Here is a 21,682-nt window from a genome sequence, read left to right as displayed (position 1 = left end):
AGAAAGGACGTGCTAAAGAACCGTTCCTGCTGGTTGGCGCTTATCTGTGCTGCCCGGCTACTCCTGTCATCGACAGGTGTCAGAAGAAAAAAGGAGCTGCGGTAGAGGCATGGTTATGAAGGCTAGGGTGCGGAACACCACCTAGACGTCCCAGGGCATGTACTCTGCTTTATGACGTCATGCTGCTAGGCCGAAATTTTGATTACCAAGCCCGGTGTGACGACAGCGGGAGCCACAAAATCAACGCGGCTTTCTCAGCAGCATTCCTATTAGATTCTATGGCAGTCCGCCCTATCAGCGTCACATCACAAAACAGAGTGTAGAGACCTTGTGCTATCTAGGTGGCCTTGGAGTGTCTCAATATTCGGTCTCCCACAGCGGAGGAGGAGTGCGTTGAATCTCCATAATGAGAGAAAGTGGCCGCGTACAAGCCAAGAAAAACTAGGCGGCTGATAAGGCAGGCCACGTTATTATTCTGGAATCCCGCATTATTGTCATTTCTTATGTTGTGTTCTCTGATAGGCCGAGATGGCTGCTACGACCTCTCTAATTGTCTCAAAATGCCGCCATTACCTCACATGACAATATGTCGTAATTGGACGATGACCAATTTTCGGCCGCTTTACTGGCATGTTACATGCTCGACTTCATGAACCATACATTGTCATCTCATTCCATAAAGTGTTCGGCGTTCTGTCACCAGAACTGGTTCTTGTGACGTAAAAACACAATCACCATCATCATCAGGTGGTGTAGATGGCACCTTGCCTGTGATTCTGTTTCGCTAGAGACGTCAGGCGAGTTTTCCATTGTCTTTCTTATCTGTAATGAAGGAGATGACCATCGGTGAGATTCTTCGTTTTCGGGGTTTTAACGAAGCCAGGGGTGCTATTTTAGACATCGGCAAATTCCCTTATACTGTCGAACTCTACAATGACGGCATTTTCAGCTATCGAGAGGCAATTAGCAGCTCCCTGGGCCATTCAGACCTGCGAAGGTGGTGAATTCGACAACGTGTCCGAAGTCGCCGATGCCCAGGGCTATTTTGTAGTGATGCCTTTTTCGATTTATATTTATTTCGAAGAGGCATTAGGACAGAAAGAGGCATCACTACAAAATAGCGTTGACAGAATAGCACCTTAGCACCACAGTGAGTAGAAGCCAAGAAGGCCGCCCTCAATTACCACAAGTCATAGCTTTAGTTGTTGGCATGCTAGGGGATTACGCTTCCACGAAGTAAGTAGCCCGACAATTTATCCAAGCAGACAAATGTACGAGAACAAGAAATGGAGATTTTTCTGTGTGTCGGGCTCTGTAGCGCTCCAGCGTATATCTCAATTCAGATAACTGAATTGAGATGCCCCTAAAATTTTCCCGGCACAATTTTCGAAGCACTTTTTACCTGGCGCGAGGACATCCACCATTAAAATATTATGTGGATCCCACGCACTTTGGGTATCGATGTAAGCAATGCTTTGTATGCTGTGTGAAGAAGAAGACGCGCCTCGCGGCACAGACACATCGCCAACGCGCGGCTCAGCTCCGCTCGCGCTGTTGATTACTGTCGCCTTTTTCGGACACTGCTTCGGGCTGTCTCGCCGTTCCCGGTCGCTGCGCTTTTGCCTTAGGAGCCGCCAATAAACCTCTTCTCAATTGGTGGAGGTGCTGGGACTCAAACCCCGTCGCTTGTAACCCTGGAGCTGCGATCAAGAACGCTATCGCCCGCCATGACCGACAGCTCATCCCAAACGGCGCCGACGCCACAGTCCGTCACTTGCACCGGCGTTGCACGACAACGCGACCCCAAGATCTTCAGCGGTGCAGACGACGAAGACGTAGAAGACTGGTTGGCGTCATATGAGCGGGTGAGCGCGCACAACAAGTGGGATGATCCAGCGAAGTTAACCCACGTCATCTTTTATCTGGCTGGTGTTGCCTAACTCTGGTTTCACAACCACGAAAGTGACTTACCCACATGGTCAATCTTCAAGACAACCTTTACAGAAGTGTTCGGCCGACCCGCTGTTCGCAAACTGCGCGCTGAACAACGCTTGCGCGCCCGAGCACAGCAGACGGCAGAAACATTCACGAGCTACATTGAAGACGTCGTGGACCTGTCTAAACGAGTCAACGCGGCAATACCCGAAGCTGAGCGAATTCACCATATACTGAAGGGCATCGATGACGGCGCTTTCCAGATGCTTCTAGCCAGGAATCCGCGCACTGTGTCCGAAGTCGTCAGCCTATGCCAAAGTTATGATGAGTTACGGAAGCAACGCGCTTCGACTCGGCGTGCTCTGGGCAGCGACGACTTGGTGGCAAGCCTTGACAGCAGGTACGACCCATGCAAATTACTTCAACGGGTCAAGGACTTCGTGCGTGAGGAAGTTGCCCGCCAACTTTCTTTAGTCCCCTTCACTCAGGAGCCCACCTCCCGTCTTCCAAACACGCTCCGCACTCTCATCTCCGAAGAGGTCACACAAGTTGTCCCTTCCGCACACCATCAGCCGCCTGCAGCCACGAATCTCAACTCTGCTCTGGTAGTGCAGCCTGTCGCGACCCCTCCCACCTATGCGCAGCCAGTCCTGCCTGTAGCCGCGCCTCTTACGTACGCTCAGGCAGTACGCAGGCCTCTGCCTGCGTACTGCCTGCGTGGCGATAGACGCAGGCCTCCGCCTGCGTCTTTCGCGACCCATTCCCAACCGGTGCCACCGGAAGCCCATGCTGCATCTTGGACCGCACCGAGAGCTAATCCTTGGAGGACGCCTGATAATCGTCACATCTGCTATTCTTGCTGCACTCCTGGGCACGTCGCCCGATATTGCCGACGTCGGCCTCAAGCGTTCGGCGACGCCTCTCGGCCCTTCCAGTACGGCAGCCAGCCCTTTCGCCAATACGCCACTCCTCCCCCCCAACCGTATGCTCGTGCTGACCTTCCAGAATTTCCTTCGCGTCGCTCGCCATCCCCTCGCCGACGCTCGCTCTCCCCAATGCGTCGGCGACCCGCACCACCTGACCAGGAAAACTGAACGTCGCAGTTCACGAGGCAAGAACTGCGCCCCATTCGAACTGTCTAAGTCCTCGCGCCTGTCCTGCTAACGTGGTCGAAATTAGTGTAGAAGGTGTTCCTGCATTCGCTCTTGTGGATACCGGCGCTGCCGTTTCTGTGATAGCCGCCAAACTGTGCCGTTCGCTGCGCAAGGTGACCACGCCACTTTCTGGACTGTCGCTTCGTACGGCAAGCGCGCAGCACGTCACTCCGCACGCAGCCTGTACTGTACGTGTGCTTATTCACGGCATTGTTTACATCGTCGAGTGCACTGTTCTTCCCACCTGCTCGCATGGCGTCATCCTCGGATGGGACCTCTTATCCCGTCATAAAGCCGTGATCGACTGCGCACGCGCCGAAGTTGAATTTTCCCCTTGTGACGCACCCTTGCACGAAGATTGTGACCGCCCTTCTAAACTTACCGTGCGCGAGGACACAGATATTCCACCTGGCTCCTTCGCTCTCGTACCCGTCTCTTGCGATGCCATAACTGATGCAACGGTCCTCTTCACACCTTCCGACGTCTTCATGAGCCGTAAATCTCTCCGACTACCCTTCGCAACACTTGACATGGCTGGCGGCTGTAGCAATATATACTTTTGCAATCCCCTCTGTGCGCCTATTACATTGCTCGTTGGTGAATGCCTTGGCATCGGGGAACTCCTCGACTCTTCGTCTTTGGTTGACGTCCCCGGAGACCCTTTGGATGTCGACTCCGGCCAGTCGTCTTCGATTTCCGCGCTTGAAGAGACGTCCAAGGATGCATTCTCGAGTGCCATCGCCGATACCCTCACACCTGCCTAACGCGCCGACATTCTTGATCTGCTGCATCACTTTAGAAGTTCATTCGAGGTTTCACAACCTCACTTGGGCCGCACGTCGGAAGTGCAGCACTACATTGACACCGGTTCACATCACCCGTTACGTCAACGACCCTACCGCGTCTCGGCCGAAGAGCGTCGTGTCATTACCACCCAAGTCGAAGATATGCTGCGCCGTGACGTTATTCAACCTTCGCACAGTCCCTGGGCATCGCCTGTCGTTCTCGTTCGCAAGAAGGACGGGCCTATTCGCTTTTGCGTCGACTACCGTCGGCTAAATAAGGTAACGCGCAAAGACGTCTATCCTCTGCCGCGCATCGACGACGCCCTCGACAGTCTTCAGGGAGCAGAATTCTTCTCGTCCCTTGACTTGCGTTCGGGGTACTGGCAGGTACCGATGGCTGCAGCCGATCGCCAGAAAACCGCATTCATTACGCCTGACGGCTTATATGAATTTAACGTAATGCCGTTCGGGCTTTGTAACGCCCCTGCCACCTTTGAATGACTCATGGACAACACGCTGCGTGGCCTCAAGTGGTCCATATGTCTGTGTAACCTCGACGATGTCGTGGTTCTCTCGCCTGATTTTCCGACTCACCTGCTCCGCCTCAGACTTGTTTTGACCTGTCTAACGAACGCTGGCCTCCAACTCAAGCTCAAGAAGTGCCGCTTCGCCGCGCGAGAGCTAACCATTTTAGGCCACGTTGTGTCCAAGCACGGCGTTCTACCCGATCCTGCAAAACTTCGAGCAGTCGCTGAGTTTCCGAAGCCTCAGACCATCAAAGAACTTCGGAGCTTTGTGGGCCTATGCTCATATTTCCGGCGCTTTGTTCGGAATTTCGCATCTATCATGGCGCCATTGACTCAGCTTTTGCGCGGTGACACCACCCTCTCCTCCTGGTCCCCTGCATGTGACTCCGCCTTTGCGACGCTGCGTCGTCTTCTCATCTCCCCACCTATTCTTCGCCATTTCGACCCGTCAGCTGCAACTGAAGTACATACAGATGCCAGCGGGGTCGGCCTCGGCGCCGTCCTCGCCCAACGAAAGCCGGGCTACCCCGAATACGTAGTCGCCTATGCGAGTCGCACGCTGACGAAGCCTGAGGCCAATTACAGCGTGACCGAAAAAGAGTGCTTGGCCTTAGTATGGGCACTTGGCAAGTTCCGACCATACCTGTACGGGCGCCCATTCGACTTGGTCACAGATCACCACGCGCTTTGTTGGCTTGCCAACTTGAAAGATCCCACTGGCCGCCTAGCCCTTGGGCATTACGCATCCAGGAGTACGATATTCGCGTCGTATACCGCAGTGGGCGAACACACTCCGACGCCGACGCCCTGTCTCGTTCACCTTTACCTCCAGACTCGGCCTGCGGAACAACTTCCGCACACTCCATGTCTTCTCTCGACATGGACTCCTTTGCCACCGCACAACGTCGTGACCCGTGGATCGCTTCTCTTTTCGACTATCTTTCTGGATCATCGACCATCCCTGTATCCCGAACCCTCCGACGCCAAGCAGTTCATTTTGCCATTCGTGACCAGCTGCTCCACCGACGCAATTACTCTACTGAAGGCCGTCGGTGGCTTCTGGTGATTCCCCGCAGCTTAAGGTCACAAATATGTGCCGCTTTCCACAACGATCCACAGTGTGGCCACGCCGGAGTCTTCAAGACGTACGAACGAATTCGCCACCGTTACTACTGGCGCGGCATGTACAATTTTGTACAAAAGTTTGTTCGGTGCTGTCTTGACTGTCAACGCCGCAAATCGCCGCCTTTACGCCCGTCTGGTGCCTTGCAGCCGCTCCCGTGCCCTGCCACACCCTTCGATCGCGTCGGCATCGACCTGTACGGCCCGCTTCCTATGACGCCAGACGGCAATCGGTGGATCGTAGTTGCTGTTGACCACTTGACACGCTACGCCGAAACTGCTGCTTTACCAAGTGCTACGGCACGGGATGTAGCCTTTTTCGTTCTACATCGCTTCGTGCTTCGACACGGCGCACCTCGAGAACTCCTCAGCGATCGAGGTCACGCCTTCCTCTCCGAAGTCGTCAAAAGTTTGCTCTCGGAATGCCGTATTATTCATCGGACAAGCACGGCATACCATCCCCAGACTAACGGACTCACAGAGCGATTTAACCGCACACTTGGTGACATGCTGTCGATGTACGTGGCATCTGATCATGGTAACTGGGACCGCATCCTTCCATTCATCACGTTCGCGTACAACACCGCGATCCAGGCCACTACGGGATTTTCACCTTTCTTCCTCCTGTATGGCCGCCAGCCTACGCATATCATCGACACGCTCCTTCCATACCGTTCTGACGCCTCCGAGTGTCTACCTGGGTCCGACGTGGCCCGACAGGCCGAAGAGTGGCGCCAGCTAGCGCGCTCCTTTACGGCCGAGCAACAGCAGCGCCAGAAAGAAAACCGCACCGACACGCTTCCGAACACCACCTACGCTCCAGGCGTTCTTGTGTGGTTGTCTGTGCCTTTCCAGACTCCGGGGCTTTCCTCGAAACTCGTCCCAAAATTCGAAGGGCCTTACCGAGTCTTGGAGCAAACATCTCCGGTGAATTTTCTAATTGAGCCACTGTCACCACCTGAAGACTTGCGCCGGCGTGGACGTGACATTGTCCACGTCTCGCGTCTCAAGCCCTACCACGACCCTCTGCCTCCTGATTCTTAAGGCGCCAGGATGGCTCTTTTTGTCCGGGGGGAGATTGTGAAGAAGAAGACGCGCCTCGCGGCACAGACACATCGCCAACGCGCGGCTCGGCTCGGCTCGCGCTGTTGATTACTGTCTCCTTTTTTGGACAGTGCTTCGGGCTGTCTCGCCGTTCCCAGTCGCTGCGCTTTTGCCTTAGGAGCCGCCAATAAACCTCTTCTCAGCTGTTTGTTTTGATTCACGATAATTAGCGATAATGTTGCCGGCGAATGTGCAATTTTTGCAGCGTTTAGTCCAATATGACAGTGGTGAGTAGATGTTAAGCGATACCTTGCGGGCACCACCGCTGTTTGTCTGCGTAGTCCACTGAACACACAGGGAGGCGTGTTTGCTTGAGGCGTTGTGCGTCGTTGTTCATAATCATTGATAGGGTTGACCATTATCATTGTCTCACATGGCACATCGTATCACGGCAGAAATATACAGAGGAACATTTTCTCAACGTCTAGTCAGCAAGGGGACTGCTGCTGCGCATTCTAGTGCTGGAAAGGAGCGTTCGGACATTCGACATACGGACGTGGCAGGACAGCGTGCTGCATCACCAACACTACCGGCAGAGACGCCAGCTCTAAGCTCTCTCTTCAAGCTATCTACAATAATCTACAATACCTATGGGCTCTAATATTTACGCTATCACAGCCCAGTATACAACCTCCACAGCCCAGCACCTGCATTTTTCTCGCATAGGAAATCAAGCCCCGCACGCGCAAAAATTGGAGGACGCTTAAGCTTCGCCTTCAAGAGTGGAACTCGACAGCGTTCCCGTCGACCCGCCAAGGGGTGTAAGACAGTGCGTATACGGCGCAGCTATCACTTACGAGGCGCGCCGCATCGGACTTTGCACCCACCAATCACGCGCTGAGCGTCTAGCAACACAGCGTTCGGCGCTGCAACTAAACGTGCGCCTGAGCAAGCGGAACGAACCAAAGAACTCGGTGTTTCGGAGGGGGAAACGATCTACGCCAGCCAAACATCGTGATCGGCATGGGCAGAGAGATAGATAGCGATCTAAAGAAAGGATGGACGCTTGCTTCTGCAATCCGTGAGGGGGCACGGCGAAGCGTCTTCAGGGGAGAGGGAGTCCGGGCCGCGACCCGCCTCGCACCGGTCCCCGCACAGCCCCAATGCGCGCGTGCCGTGCCACCTGTCGGGGCAGCACCGTACATTGAGAGGAGGGGGTCTTCTGTGTTTGCCGCAAGATGGCTCTGCATGTGCGGAAAGCGCAGAAGAAATGTAGCGGAAACGTACTTTACTACGTGTTTAACAGCGACTTCTGTAATTTACATGCTTATAATTACCGATATACTCAGCAGTTTAGCTTTCTACGGCACGTTTGTAAGGCAACACAGCATTCACTAGAGGCGTTTTGGCCCGCTCTGAACGATCGAACTCATGGCTGAGTGGTAGCGTCTCCGCCTCACACTCCGGAGACCCTGGTTTGATTCCCACGCAGCCCATCTTGCAAGTTGTTTTTATTTATGAATTGCCTTCTGGGATATTTTGCTCACGGCCAACAACGCCGACACCGACGATACCGGCTTTTCTGCGACACGAGCTCCTTAACGCTGTCGCTTTAATACGCACAATCTGCGAAACGCACAACCGCGCGGGTGCCGGTCGGGATGCGCGGAGGCGAGCGTCATCTGGAGATGTTGCATGAAAACCAGAGGCATGCGCAAGCTAGGGTGTTATCACGTAAACCTGTTCTAAAAATTTCTATTCCAATTCTGCAGTCAGCCCTCCTTGATTCCTCGAAAAATTTTCTACCCACGCCCCACCGTACCTGTCTGTCACGTGACGTCACTAAAACCACAAAAACGCTCCATTTCATTTATGTGGTCAACGAATACTATTGAATGAACTTCACATAAATATTTTTTGATTCGACGCCTTTTTCTTGCCCTTAGTAAAATAGGTGCCTTTTGACCAATTGCTGTTGGACAAACGTCGACGCGCTGCGCCTACTTCGCCTGCATGTCTCGCCACGTCAGAAAGCCACAAAAAATAACCGCGTGAAGGTGACTTGCGGTGCTGCAACGTAAAGCTATTCCAAACTTTTCTTTTCCGAATTTTCAATCAGCCCTTCAGGTTGGTCAAAAACTTTTCTCAACCCCCCTCCCCCCCTTCGCATGTCACGCGACGTCACGAAAACCGCGATGGCTCCCCATCTGATATGACGCGTACACACTAATTATGCATCAGTGCACCGAACAAAACAAAGTTGTTACTCCTGATTCGACTCCTTTTAGCCATTAACCCTCGGATTATTGGTCAAAAGTTTTCGGGCTGCACCCACTTCACCTGCCTGGCACGCGATGTCACAAAACTGCGAAAACTCACCGCGTCAAAGTGACGTGTACGCGTTAAAGATGCATTAATATGCCGAAAAGAACTAAATTTTTTTCCTGAATAGCCGGAGACTGCCCCTTCACGAAAGGAATAGGAGATGGCCGTCCGCCGACCGCTGTCGCGCTCACTGCTCGAAGCTGCCATGAAGCGTGGATTTATTTGAGTACAAAAAAAAATTGCTTCGCAGTATGACATTACTGAGACCTTTCGGCACGTATGCGATATCGCCCTGCCAATTCGTCTTTGCTGAGGATAAATTTTGGCGGCATTTCTAACCTTCCGTTGCGCGCCGCCGCGATTTTCGCCCAGCCACCGTAAGCTAAGTAAGGGGAAGCGGGCCTGTCGAAGAAGCCCGCACCAACCTCCTCATCCGGTTATCTATTTTCACTGTGCTCGCTCGGCCCAGCCCGGCCCCATCGGTACTCCCTCCACGAGGCGAGCTCCTCGCCTCGTCTCAGCCAATCAGATAAGAAAAACTGCTCAATATAGTCAATGCTATTCGCTTTGAAAGCAAAAGAAAGTGACATCCTCTGAAGTAGAACCGACTTTGATTGAGCTTTTCAAACAACGCTGCGTGTTACTGCCCTATGCTTGCGTCCGTGCTAGTGTAAATTTGGCCTCAGGAGATCGCAATAAATACAGATTGGAATAGTTTTACGTTACAAGGCCCCTAGACCACAACAGCAGCAGCAGCGCCCGGAAAGCTGAGACAAAAGGCAAAGAAAGCGACGCTTTAAAAAAGAACTGTGAAATAAACTCCACCGGATAGGCAGTTAACATGGAGTAGTCGATAAAATACCTGGCGACAGTGGCCGCGAATATAGCGTGATGAACCAGACGCACGCGACGCATTAAGAATATGCTTACTCGCGGGTGTCTAGTGGTGCCTGTGCAAGGCCACCTCGCCGACTCGAGAGAGCTGAAAACGGAACAACTTCACTACTGCAACAGGCGCGCGGCAACAAGTAATGCAGCATGCGTTGGGCGGCGTCGGCCAGACAGCCTGGTTCCAAAATTCGGAAGCATGGGAAAGCTCTTGCGAACTACAGGCGGGTGGTACGTGATAGGTACGCTTTTCGTTACTGAACGACAAACAACACACGTTCCTTCTCTTCGTTGGTATCTAATATTTCGTAATACGTCCCTGCTCAACCTTCACCTGAACGTTGGTGGCTAAGAATGATCATCTTAGAACACATTTGAACAGAATAACTTTATAGTGCGTGTACGAAGAAACGGTTTACATCGTCCATTGGCACTATAGGTCAGCGACTCGGTTACGCACGTTTCGTTTCAGTCCCAGTTTGATTATGTGTGCCGAGTTAGTCGCCGGGCGCTGACTAAAAAAAAAAAAAAGATTGAACATACACCGGACGAAGTTGAGGGCTTCTGCTGCTTTCTGTTTACGCCGGCAATGCTGGACTCCACGGAGTCACCGCGGCTGAAGATGGAGTTCACATTCGCTTCCGAGAAATATTTTTTGCAGTCGAATAAGCATAATAGTAACCCATTGCCGCTGAGTCGTTCGAAATCGCAGCAATAAGAGATGAAACATGCAAGAACCGAACTAATTCACAATGACACCGCTACCCTTCGAAGCTGCTGCTGGCAGAAACGGCCATTCGAACATACCAGTTCGCGAAAGAGGGCGCCACTGCGTGCTTGTTCGAGGCTACGTACCTCCTCGCCAATGAAACGGTCTACAGCCGCCTATGTTAGGCCTAATGGGCCAAGATATCGAGAATGGATCTTGGAAACAACGCTGTCGCCAATACTTTGTTGTCGAAGCATCATTGGCCGACTCAAAACGTCGTGCAGGTTGGGATCGATGGTACGAAAAAGTGCAGGACGGCAATTTGACAGATCCAAAGCGGTGCCGCTTCGGGCAAGGCGTCGTGCCATGTTGAGTCGTGTATGGTCGTGACGTTCAAGTTCATTTCTTGTTTACTCATTTACCACATACATGGAGTTTCAGGTGAGTGGTTGGAACGAGGAAAAAAGAAAGCTGCATTAAAAAAAGCTTGACTAGCCCCACGTCCCGGGTTCACTAAGGCAGCATGGCAACAAAAGAAAGATACATTTCAACGTCGGTGTCACATGAGAAAACTTGATATCCACAGAAAACATATTTTACGAAAAGCGAAATTTAACTGTAAACATATTTAACACAGCATGATTAAAACAGAAGTGTTAGAGAGTGTGCAAACGTTTTCTTAAGAAATCTTGAATTTATTTAATGTCTTCGACAAGCAATACCTTAAAGATTGAAAGCCGTAGTTTGTGCGTGGCCGTGGCACATACCATTGTTCCGAGTGTCTGTTTAGGCGCGAAGAAGGATTTAGGATCTGAGATAGTATCTAAGATACTTGTATGTTCGATACCGCCCAGCACCTAATGTCATGCGTGCATGCCATACATGTCATCTTTGCGTATCATGCTATCCATGCAATGCCATTCTTTTCATACCACGCGTGTCATGTGATGTCATTACGTTTTGCGTCATTCATGACGTCACATCATTTATGTCATACGATACGTCATGCGTGCATGTTATTCGTGTCACGTCATACTATTTATGTCACGAAATGTCATTCATGTCATTCGTTTGCGGAAGCTGTGGATTGCGACGTTGATAGCGCTGAAGGCCACGAAAAGTCGGCGTCGCCTCCGTTAAGTTGGCTTTTCTGCAGCGTGGTAGAATATCTGACATCACGATAGGCCACGTGATGGCACTTGGCGAGTAGCGGTGTGAGCGGCGTAAGAAAAACGGAGGTGAAACTCTCCTCTCTCTGGGAGCATATGCAGGGACACTCAGAGAACATTGTATTCGTGTAAATGGTGGCGCAAAGCTATCATGGGATAGGTTAATAAGGTACGGCTCGACAGAATTGGTCTAAACGTGGTCGGTTACAGGTGCGCTACAATAAACGCCACTTCATGGACCTGGGTGTGAGCGGGATGCGTGCACAGTAAACAAAGAGCATCGAAATGGGCAAAACGACAAGTGACCCTTGCCAAATCTTTTTCTGGTGATTGATACCACAACGTCTGTGCCTCGTAAATAGGTTTCGAAGGCTAGCCTTGCTTCCAGCTGAGCCGAGCGAAGTCACGCGTAAAGCGAATGGTAGCAAATTACCGCGTCCCCGACAGGCCACAGAAAACCAGGACAGAAACCTATGCGGCTTATAAAGAAAGAAATCGCCGTATTTTAGAAGTAGCGTCATCGTCTGACCCCCGGTCAAATAGGTCATTTTTACCTAACTTTCAATGCACGAACGCATTCCAGGTCATGACACTTGGCCCACTTTGCGGCGTTCCCCAGTACTGAATTCGCCTACTACGTCGCCTCCGAGATTGCCCGCTGTAATCTCCGGGGTCATGCCTGCCTCATTGTGCCGCATATGCCTAACTACTGATACTGACAAGCTAATCTTACTTTCCCTTGCGCTAGATATTTCGGTGGATCCTCCGGGATTTCATTCTCAAGCGAACTTCACAATCCTGTGGCGCCTCTTTGGTTTCCAGGTGCAGCGACTGTAATAGCGAGAGCCATTATTTGGGGGCTGACATTATCAAACACCGTGGACTACGTGGCGATTCTCTTTGGTCCTTATGCGCTGCTGTCCATGCTCGTCAAGGTGTGGAACGACATAACCCAGAGCGAGCAGTGCAAGCTGCTGCAGCCATTTGGTGCCCTTGACGAAAAGCATGGTGCAGTATATATATTTTTCCTCTTTACGCAGACAAACCCTTTCTGGCTGCTTGACAGTAGGGTGTAGTGTGCAGCCCTTCATCGGTAATTTTAAGAAGCCCTGCATACTTCGGCGCTTCAGTCGTCATGTTCAGCTGGGTGTAACGAGAAGTTTATTATTTTAGTGGGGAACGTGGGGACAACTATTTCTTTCTTTTACAAAACAGCTTTTTCAGCAAAAGCATATACTTTTCTAAGCCAAGTCTCATAGACTATACATACTTTCTTTCCTCCGAAAGGTGCTTTCCACACCTGAGGTGCTATGCAGGATGCGCCGAGTTTCTCGTTCACCCGAGTTTCACCCGAGTTTGCTCGACGGCAGTCAGTGAACGGAGATAGCGCGTAACGCGCAAAAGCTGCAGGCAAAAAAATATGTAGGCAAAAAGCCGCGTATGACATGAGCGCACCCTGCGCGGCACGCTGTTTCCACGTTTCAAGCGCAGCAGGCTGCACAACGAAACGCGCCAGCGCCGCGTATTGTTATCAACGGATTATCTCAACTTAGCAATACCGTGACTGTCCCGCTGTCTGTCTGTACACTTGCCGTGAGCCGCATGCCACGCCTTTCACGGGCGCGTCAAGGGCGTGCCTCCTCTTTCGTGCACTATCTTTCTATCCTCCATAGAATGCGAACAGGGTAGATGCGGCACATTCTTGCACCTACACTTTCACTCATACGAATACTTTAAAATACAACGAATAAAATAACGAACATTTTTATTTCTTTAAGTATCTATTTTTCGTTTTGAATGCTACAAATTTCTGATGACAAACGGAGATCGAGCAAATTGCTAAATTTTGCATTTCTTGCCGCGAGTGGCGACAGTGAGGCGAAAGCTTAGAAGCGGGTACAAGAGGGTCACACGCACGAGGGAGTTCCTATGGTGAGAAGTCGCCTAGGGGCGCTGCAGTGCTATCCTCAATAAAGTCACTCATGGCCCATGGAGGGTCATGACTGCTCTTCCACTATTAGGGGAACAGAAACGCAGCGCCGCGATACGGCTGTTCATCGCAGGCGTTTCACTAGGATATTAAGGCTCCCGCTTTATCAACTAAAAACAACACATTAGTCATAATTAAGGGAGCATGTACGGGAGCAACGGCTGTCGCTGCAAAATGGCGGTACGTAATTTTAGGGCCCGTAGTGACGCAGTTCAGTGAAAATGTACCAGTTTACCTTTGCGCGCGAAGCCTCTGCGACACATTGCGAAGAAGTGTGTGCTTCCCAGCGACACAATTAATCGCTTGTCATCGCTTGCCCAGTGAAAGTGCCTCTGAGCGCATGTACACAGTATTTGAGTGTTTTGTACAGTCCAAGGTGATTGCGGATTACCTCTGCTGGAGCCAGCAGCGATCGCAGATCGATATCGTAACGACACCGCAGCAATCGCATTTTGTCAGGGGGGGGGGCTCTTGTGTGCAGTTATGAAATGAAACTTCGAACGGAGGAAGGTGTTGGAAATGTTGAGTACGCAGTGCTTGTGACGAAGAAATGCCATTGAACTGGGTCTAGAAAATCGAGCGATTCTCAGACGCTGATCGTGTTTACGACGCTGTGGCTCCGATACACCACCGATGACAGAGCAGCCATCTCAAACGACTGCTGCGATACGCACTCCTCAGCATCTTCGTCCCCTCGGCGCATCGACGCCTTGCAAGCAGCTACAGTGACGTGCCGATAATTATTTACTGTGCGCTACGTCGCCACAATGCAGGCAACGAAACCGTGTTGTGGGGCCATCGCAGCCCGATATGTATGCATAAGCCAGCGATAGTCAACGCTTTGTTTTTGATAGTGTGGCTCAGTACATCACCGATGACACTGCGTTGTGCGTGTTTGATGTCGGCGGTCAAGATAGTTGATGCCTCTCAGCTCGACACCGCGTCGCTGTTGCCGGAAGATAAGTTGGGCGTGGCCGAACGGTGGTGGGTGCGCGCACAAGAGTTACATGCCTCGCGCGGGGCGTGACCTCTAGTTTTTGATTGACAGGCGAACTCGTGCTAAGCTCGTACATCGCGAAACCCCCTCCGAATTCAACTCGGGAACATGGCGGCGGCAGCAGTAGCCTGTGTCATTGCATCCAGCGGCAGCAAGCGTTCGTATAGCCGTCTGGACCCGTTCACCTACACGACCGACGTGGAGTTTCAGCGTCATTTTCGCATGTCTAAGACATCAGTGCGCTGGCTGTGTGACGACCTAGGCGAAGACTCTCGTCTGCGGAGACAGCGTGGCGGGCTTCATTAGCTCACCGTCGTAGAGCAAGTCCTCTGCGCCCTGCGTTTCTAGGGACTGGGAGTTTTCAGGGAAGCGTCGGCGCCGAGCGTTACATTGGACGTCATCAAACTACTGTTAGCCGCTTTTCCGGAAATGTCTGACGCGCTTATCATGCGGCAGTGCGTAAGCGGCGGCTAGCTTTCCCGAAGACTGCGGCTGAGCGGGCATATATAGAAGAATGCTTTCTACTTCGCGGTAACATTACGAACGTAGTCGGGTGTGTCAAAGGAAAGTACGTAGGAATTAAGGCGTCTGCAATGTCAGCTTACTGTAATTAGCATTGAAGCAATGTCTAGACACGCCATATTGCCAAATATGTCACTTCTGTGTCGCCGACTTAAATTTTGTGTTACCGACATCTCACATGCGGCTGCTTATGATACTTTTTCGCTGGTTGCTGACTTTCTGCCCATTGTTAAACTTGTCTGTCAGGGTGCCTTCTATATGGCTCACTTTCTTGGGAAAGAGGTTAACGTATGAATGCTAATCTCATAGAGAACTTGGGGTTCTTCATTGGTGAAGTTGCTTAATATGCATAAGGCTGAATTTGGTCATGCGTCAGCGAGGCATTGCACAATTTGTTGCAGTACGAGATGCGGATGTTGCGCCAAGCCGGTTGTGCCTATGCATTTGTGGCGAAGTGAATATGCATTGAGAGTCTTAGTATGCTGGCTTGGATGAAGAAAATACTTCAGATTGTTCTGTTCACTGTTGATGCATGCGCCAGAGGTTCAGTGTATGTTTTTTTTCTTTGGGGGGGGGGGAGAGTTAAACTGGATGGATAAATCATATATTTTCGTTTCATAATGGGGCTCTAATTCCTAAGCAGTAGAACAATGCAGATCCAATGCTCTACAGACCTCGGTGTGAGTAAAGATGCCGTGAACCACCAAGGCAAAATTACACATAGGGAGAAATGTGGTGCAGATGCCAACGAAAAGTGGGTGTTTAACCTACCATGATAAAAATAAGAATTGCAGAGCAAATAGACAGCTTTAGAGCAATCATTACAGAAAACATTATATGCTCAAACGAGTAAAAGCTTGCGGCAGTGCCAAAGTAGGATGAGCGACATGCAGCATATTTTGGCATTGAACACGTCTTGCAACCGCTATTTTTATTGTAGGCCTCGCTTTCTCTCCGACACTCCCTTTACTGAAACTTGGCACTGTCTTTCCATTCGTGTCATGACGATGATGGTAACGGCAGCAGTAAGGCTGGCTAATGCTTGCCCCTTTGCTTCCTGCGAGTTTAGTGGTACAGAATATGGCACGTGCATACACCTGTGCAGCAAAATTTTATGCTTGTGGTGATTTGTTGGAGAGCTAATTCGTGTTGGGCCATTTCAAAGATGTGCGCCATTGTGGCTTAATAACTAGAGCATTGGTGAGGTTGAAGACTTGTCGTATTGGTATAGAATCTTGAAGTTGAATTGCAGAACAATTCGACGGGACACAAAGAAGAGAAATACATACAGCAGAACGCTCTGCTGTGTGTGTTACTCTTCTTTGTGTACTGTCGAATTTTTGCGCGATCCAACTTCAAATAGAGCATTGGGCCTCTTTGGTGCAGGACCGAGGAAGTGTGAGCTATTCGTCACCGTGCCAGTGCCTTGCCACACAATTATGGAAGTCTGAAGGTTTGCAAACAAAGCTTTGCTTTCAAATCCACCTGCTCATGTAATACAAGCACTGATTGAAAGAACCGTCATACAAAAATAATTTGTATGTTGACACTAATGACATAATTGGTGCCACACCGAACTCGACAATTGTACTGGACGGAGCAGTTTGTTTCCTATGTGAAGCACAAGCTTCCATTACATGCTGTGCACATAACCAAGCTCAGTTTGTTTTAACGCGGTACACAGCATTCACTGTAATCTGTTTTTGATTCTAAAAAAGTCCCAAACCCCATCTATTTTTCAAGGACGTCGTGGGAATATTTGGCGATGCCTTTTCACAGCCCCTCATAATGGAAGCATGGCCAGCCAGCTTTGCTTGGATGCCTTTATAGATTTCTGTTCCTGATCACTGTGTGCTATCACGTTGCTAAAGTCTATGCAACTGGTGCACGGCATTACGTGATTCTATAGTCGGATACAACTTTAGGAGGCCGCGGAATCTGCACTTTAAAGGCAAGTGAACACAAGCCTTCACCAATGGGCACGCACTCTAGACTGACGTCGTGCCGCCTGGCGCACTAATACCCGCTCGTTGGAGAGGGACTATTTCTTTAGACGTGGAGGCAATCGGCTGCTGCGCTTTGGTCATCTGGGCGGGGCCTCTCTCGTCTTCTGAAGTTGTATCCGACTGTAGAAGATGCCGCTTTTCATACAACACAAAAGGACAAAGTGTATAATTATTTGGCCAATGAAATGATACATCAAAAGTGAGCTATGCAAGGGCTTAAGCTGTGTGAAAATTAGTACATGCAAATATATGACATTGTTAAAGAATATGCGATTGAATACGCATGTAGTGGCACGTTTGAATCGGGGAGTGTTGCAGTCATATGCACAGTCTATAGGTGATAGCATTATTAAGCTCCTGCTGTTTCCTGTCTTTTCATTGTGAATTACACACACCATTCAACTTGTGGCTAATGAACAAGCACTCTATTCTTGCACATAAAAGAAGAAACAGCACAATAACGTGTATGCTGCATTAGTATATTTTTCATTTACATGGTCCATGAGTAGCACAGGTTGTCTTACGTTTTTGTCCATTTTGAAGAGACACCAAGTGCATGTTACAAGTGTCCTAATATGCACAGCACAATGTTTACTGCAATAATTTTATTAATGTTTTTGAATAATAAACAAAGCAATAAACTAAAAGCTCCTTTATAAGGTGTCTTCTGGGGGCTCAACTGGAGGGCAGTGAGGGCACCGATACTACTGTTACAGAGCAGCCCTCTGGACCTATGTCACACTCTCAAGAGCACGTTCCTGCACTCGCCTACTGCCACCAGGCTGTTTAGTGCCTCCAGCAGCAGAATATTTTACTGCAAAAGAAAGTGGATTATTGCAATGAATCAACCGCATGTAAACTATTATTTACAAAGAAAAATGCTTGTTGCACTATTGGTACTAAGTGCCCTTTACTATGGAAGCATTTAGTGTAGTATGCATAATAAAACAACGTGCTCGGACGTTGCTTTATTTTACATAACTGGGGTTGTCTTTTTCTGAGCCAATTGTCGTGTTGATTAGTGTGCCAGCAGCTGAGGTGTACCCGCACCTTCACCAGTCTCTACTGTCAGCACCAGAAACCTATTTTTGTTCACTGCAAAACAAAAGCCTCACCCTACATCCCGTCTTATACGAGCTGATTGCATCCTATGCCTACAAACATCATATTTTTCTCCCATTACACAATTTTCTACCATCCTCGGCTGCAGTTCTCTCTCCTTGACATCCATTCTGTCACGCTTATGTAATCACCTGTTATGAATTGGCAACAAGCGATTGAAGACGTGCATGGCCTACCTGCCAATTCCATTTTTTTTCTTAATCTAAACTAGCATATCAGTTGCCACGGTTTACTACGCCACTGTGTTCCTGCCTGAATGCTATCTCCAACAATTTTTGTTACTTTGCTTTCTGCGCAGTCCTGGACTTCTCAAGTTTCTTTGTTAACCTCCATGTTTATGTCCCATATTGCATAACCGGTAGAATGCAATGAATCTAAACTTTTTTCAATGATATCGGTAACGTGGCGATCACGATTCGGTAATGTCTTCCATGTGCTATTCAACCCGTGAAATTTTTGTATTAGTTTCCTGCTTTATATCAGTACCTGCTATTGATATTTCACCTGGATAAAGATACTATTCCATAGATTCTGGGGGCTGAATGTCACTGATGAACTTCTGTTATATCACTAAGTTAGTGAAGGTTACCTTTATCTTTTCCATATTTTCGCGGGCCCGCGTACATGTAAAAGCAAGAACACTCATTGGCTCTCAATGCCATTTTTAAACTGCAGGACATTCAGTTCGTTACTACGAAAGTGACTTAATCCGTGCACTATTATTATGCTTAATATGAAACAGTAGAAATATACTTATCTGCAATTTGTCGATGTCTCCTTCACTGTGTTGGTATCGAGATCCATCGTCGGCACCGCCTCCTTGTCGCATCGTAGCTATATAGGCTGTCTTCCTTTTGCACACACTATGTAATATTCGTGACGCTCGCAATCACGCAGAGTGGAGGAACTCAACGCACTCGCAAAAGCAGCACCGGACAAGTTATTTCTTAAGCATTGCGCCGTGAACAGTAGGTGCGCGTTACGATCTGTAAAATCGCCGAAGCTATTGGAAGTCTTACAGGGTGCACGGAAAGATTGCTCACGGAGGAACAGAACTATCCAAGAAATAGTGGTCATCGTCGAGCCTGATCACTACGTCGCGCACTCCAAGCTCGTTGTACGAGTTTGTTTACACTGGGCCTATGTTTACCCGCCATGCTCGACCGGCAAATGGATATGATGACGCCACCACAGCGTTCCCTCGTGGTGAAATGCGAAGCGTGCTAAATTACAAATTAGTTTAATACACATTCAGTGTACATCTTGCAAGCTTTAAGATGCTTCTAAACCAAGTTCATGTTACTAATAATATTGTACTAAATGCATTTGTTTCGTAATTTGCTTTTGCATGTAATGCACTCGGTGGAACGATAACAAGTGAAAGAAGGCACGACCATGCACCGACGGTATGATCACGTGAGCCCCAGTTTGTCGACTGCCCAGAAGTAAACGCCCAAGGAATGATAGCCACCCAGAGTGAATCTAGATAAACCAATGAAACTGGAGGCTTGTCGAAAGATAAACTGTGTCTCGGTACCATTTGTGTTTTCATCTTGGGGTGTCGCCAGAGCTCGTGAAGATCCCGAGTTTCGCCAAACTCGGCGCATCCTGCATAGCACCCCTGGTTAACTAGAGATGCCGCAAATAATATCGATAATTCACCTATATTGTGTCAGCGAACACAATGTTTAATAATAACGAAGGAGGAAATAGAATATGGAAGCCAAAAAGGCCTCTTCCCTCGGAATCTAGAAATATATTGTTTTAAAGCCACAAGTTTCTTCTGGTCTTCCTCCCACTTTGCCTTTTGTGTTCCTGGCCGTTTACGGCCAAGTTGCGACACTAAGTGCCCCAGAGTATGTGCTCGATATATGTATATGTATGTATATATATATATATATATATATATATATATATATATATATATATATATAAAGTAAATGAAAGGTGGTGACTAGTCAGTTCGGCACCGCGTTCTACGGTTTGACCACGGACGCCATGCCTTAAAGGGAAGCTGAAACACTTTTCGAAAAAAAATGAGTTCCCGGCGGGGTTCCACAATTTTGAATCAACTGAACACGAATATCGCGTTAAAAAAGGACGGAAACAAATGCAAGCGGCAGTTTTTCGCAAGAAAACAGGCACCAGCGCCTCAGGGCATCGCGCGAACGCCGCTGTTGCCCGTGATTGGTCGGGACCGCTGTGACGTCATTCACGGGGATTGCCGGTCGGCGCCGCCGTTTCAGAGCGCAGCACGCTGTTCTGTTCTGGCTTCACAGCTGAGTTGTAAGCATTATGGAACGTCCTCGCTGTCTTGGACGGCTTGTATTTTCGCCGTACATGTTCGAACCGACAGCCGATACAAAAAATGATGGCGGCAACGGCAGCAACGACATGTTGAGTGTGCCAACAGCAAGAGCGATGTGTGCACCTTCTCACGCGTTGGAAATCTTAGCTAGTACGTATGTTTTTTTTTTTTCATGTAGCTCCACGTTCCAATGACGGCAGAAAAACCGCGCTAAAGTGTTACTGGGAACTTGCTGGTGGAAGAATGCCGAAGCACTAACTTCTCAATAGATTGTAAACACGGGTGCGATTCCGGGATGTCAAGCACCTTGCCGCTACTTGTCTAAAGTCATGTGGTTTTTAGTGTGTTTATACGCGATCGCGAACATAAGTGCCGCGTTTCAAAGCGCGCACATATAGTGCTGCGAGGTACAGTCATGGAAATTGCTTATCATACACATCCAGAGATGGCCAGGGGGATTAAATGTGCAATATTCATACTATGGTTCGACGACTTTGCGATTGTGGCTTCATCAAGAATGGGCATGCGTGCTGTATGCTAGTGTTGACATACAGATATCAGGCAGTTTTAGCACCGCCGTGTGGTAAACACGGTAACCTTACGGTAACTGCAACCGTACGTCGAATATCGTTAGGCAAGCCTATACTCCATTTCATACCTAGGGTGCAACGCTCTGGAAGCTACGCAAGAAGTCCGGTCACCAAAATTTATTACTCCGCGCGTTTCCGTCTATGCTTCGCAGCGTGCCAGCGGCGTTTGCTCGCGCGAGCATGCACGTGAAGCTGCCGCGACGGGCTGCAATTAAAAAATACCGGAAAACAAATTGATTTAAAACAACGTGTTAGCAGCCGTATAAGTACACGGATTGTTTCTATGGGTAAATTCTTTTTTTTTTCATTAAGAACTGAGTTTATATAACAAAGATTTTCACAAAAATCGGGTCAAGAAACACCGAAGTCTTTCTAAGTGCGAACACAGCCACTGCAAGAAGTATCTCTAGCCTCCATTGCGCTGCACCTGATGTATGAAACGGAGTATAGCGACGCTAGCAACAGCGCGTATCTGCATTTGTCGTAAGG

At 49.4% G+C, this 21,682-nt stretch overlaps 1 protein-coding gene across 1 annotated transcript in view; it reads left to right on the top strand.

The window, feature by feature from the left end:
• Positions 1-21,682, top strand: part of LOC129381616 (uncharacterized) — a 70,469-nt gene that overhangs the window by 47,419 nt on the left and 1,368 nt on the right. Inside the window, exon 3 of the mRNA XM_055064626.2 lies at positions 12,481-12,666. Within this exon, the coding sequence (XP_054920601.1) occupies positions 12,481-12,666 (186 nt within the window). The remainder of the gene's footprint in view (positions 1-12,480; positions 12,667-21,682) is intronic.

This window comes from Dermacentor andersoni, chromosome 11, assembly GCF_023375885.2.
Source record: "Dermacentor andersoni chromosome 11, qqDerAnde1_hic_scaffold, whole genome shotgun sequence".
Classification (NCBI taxonomy): Eukaryota; Metazoa; Arthropoda; class Arachnida; order Ixodida; family Ixodidae; genus Dermacentor; species Dermacentor andersoni.
This window is presented reverse-complemented; position numbering and strand designations above follow the sequence as displayed.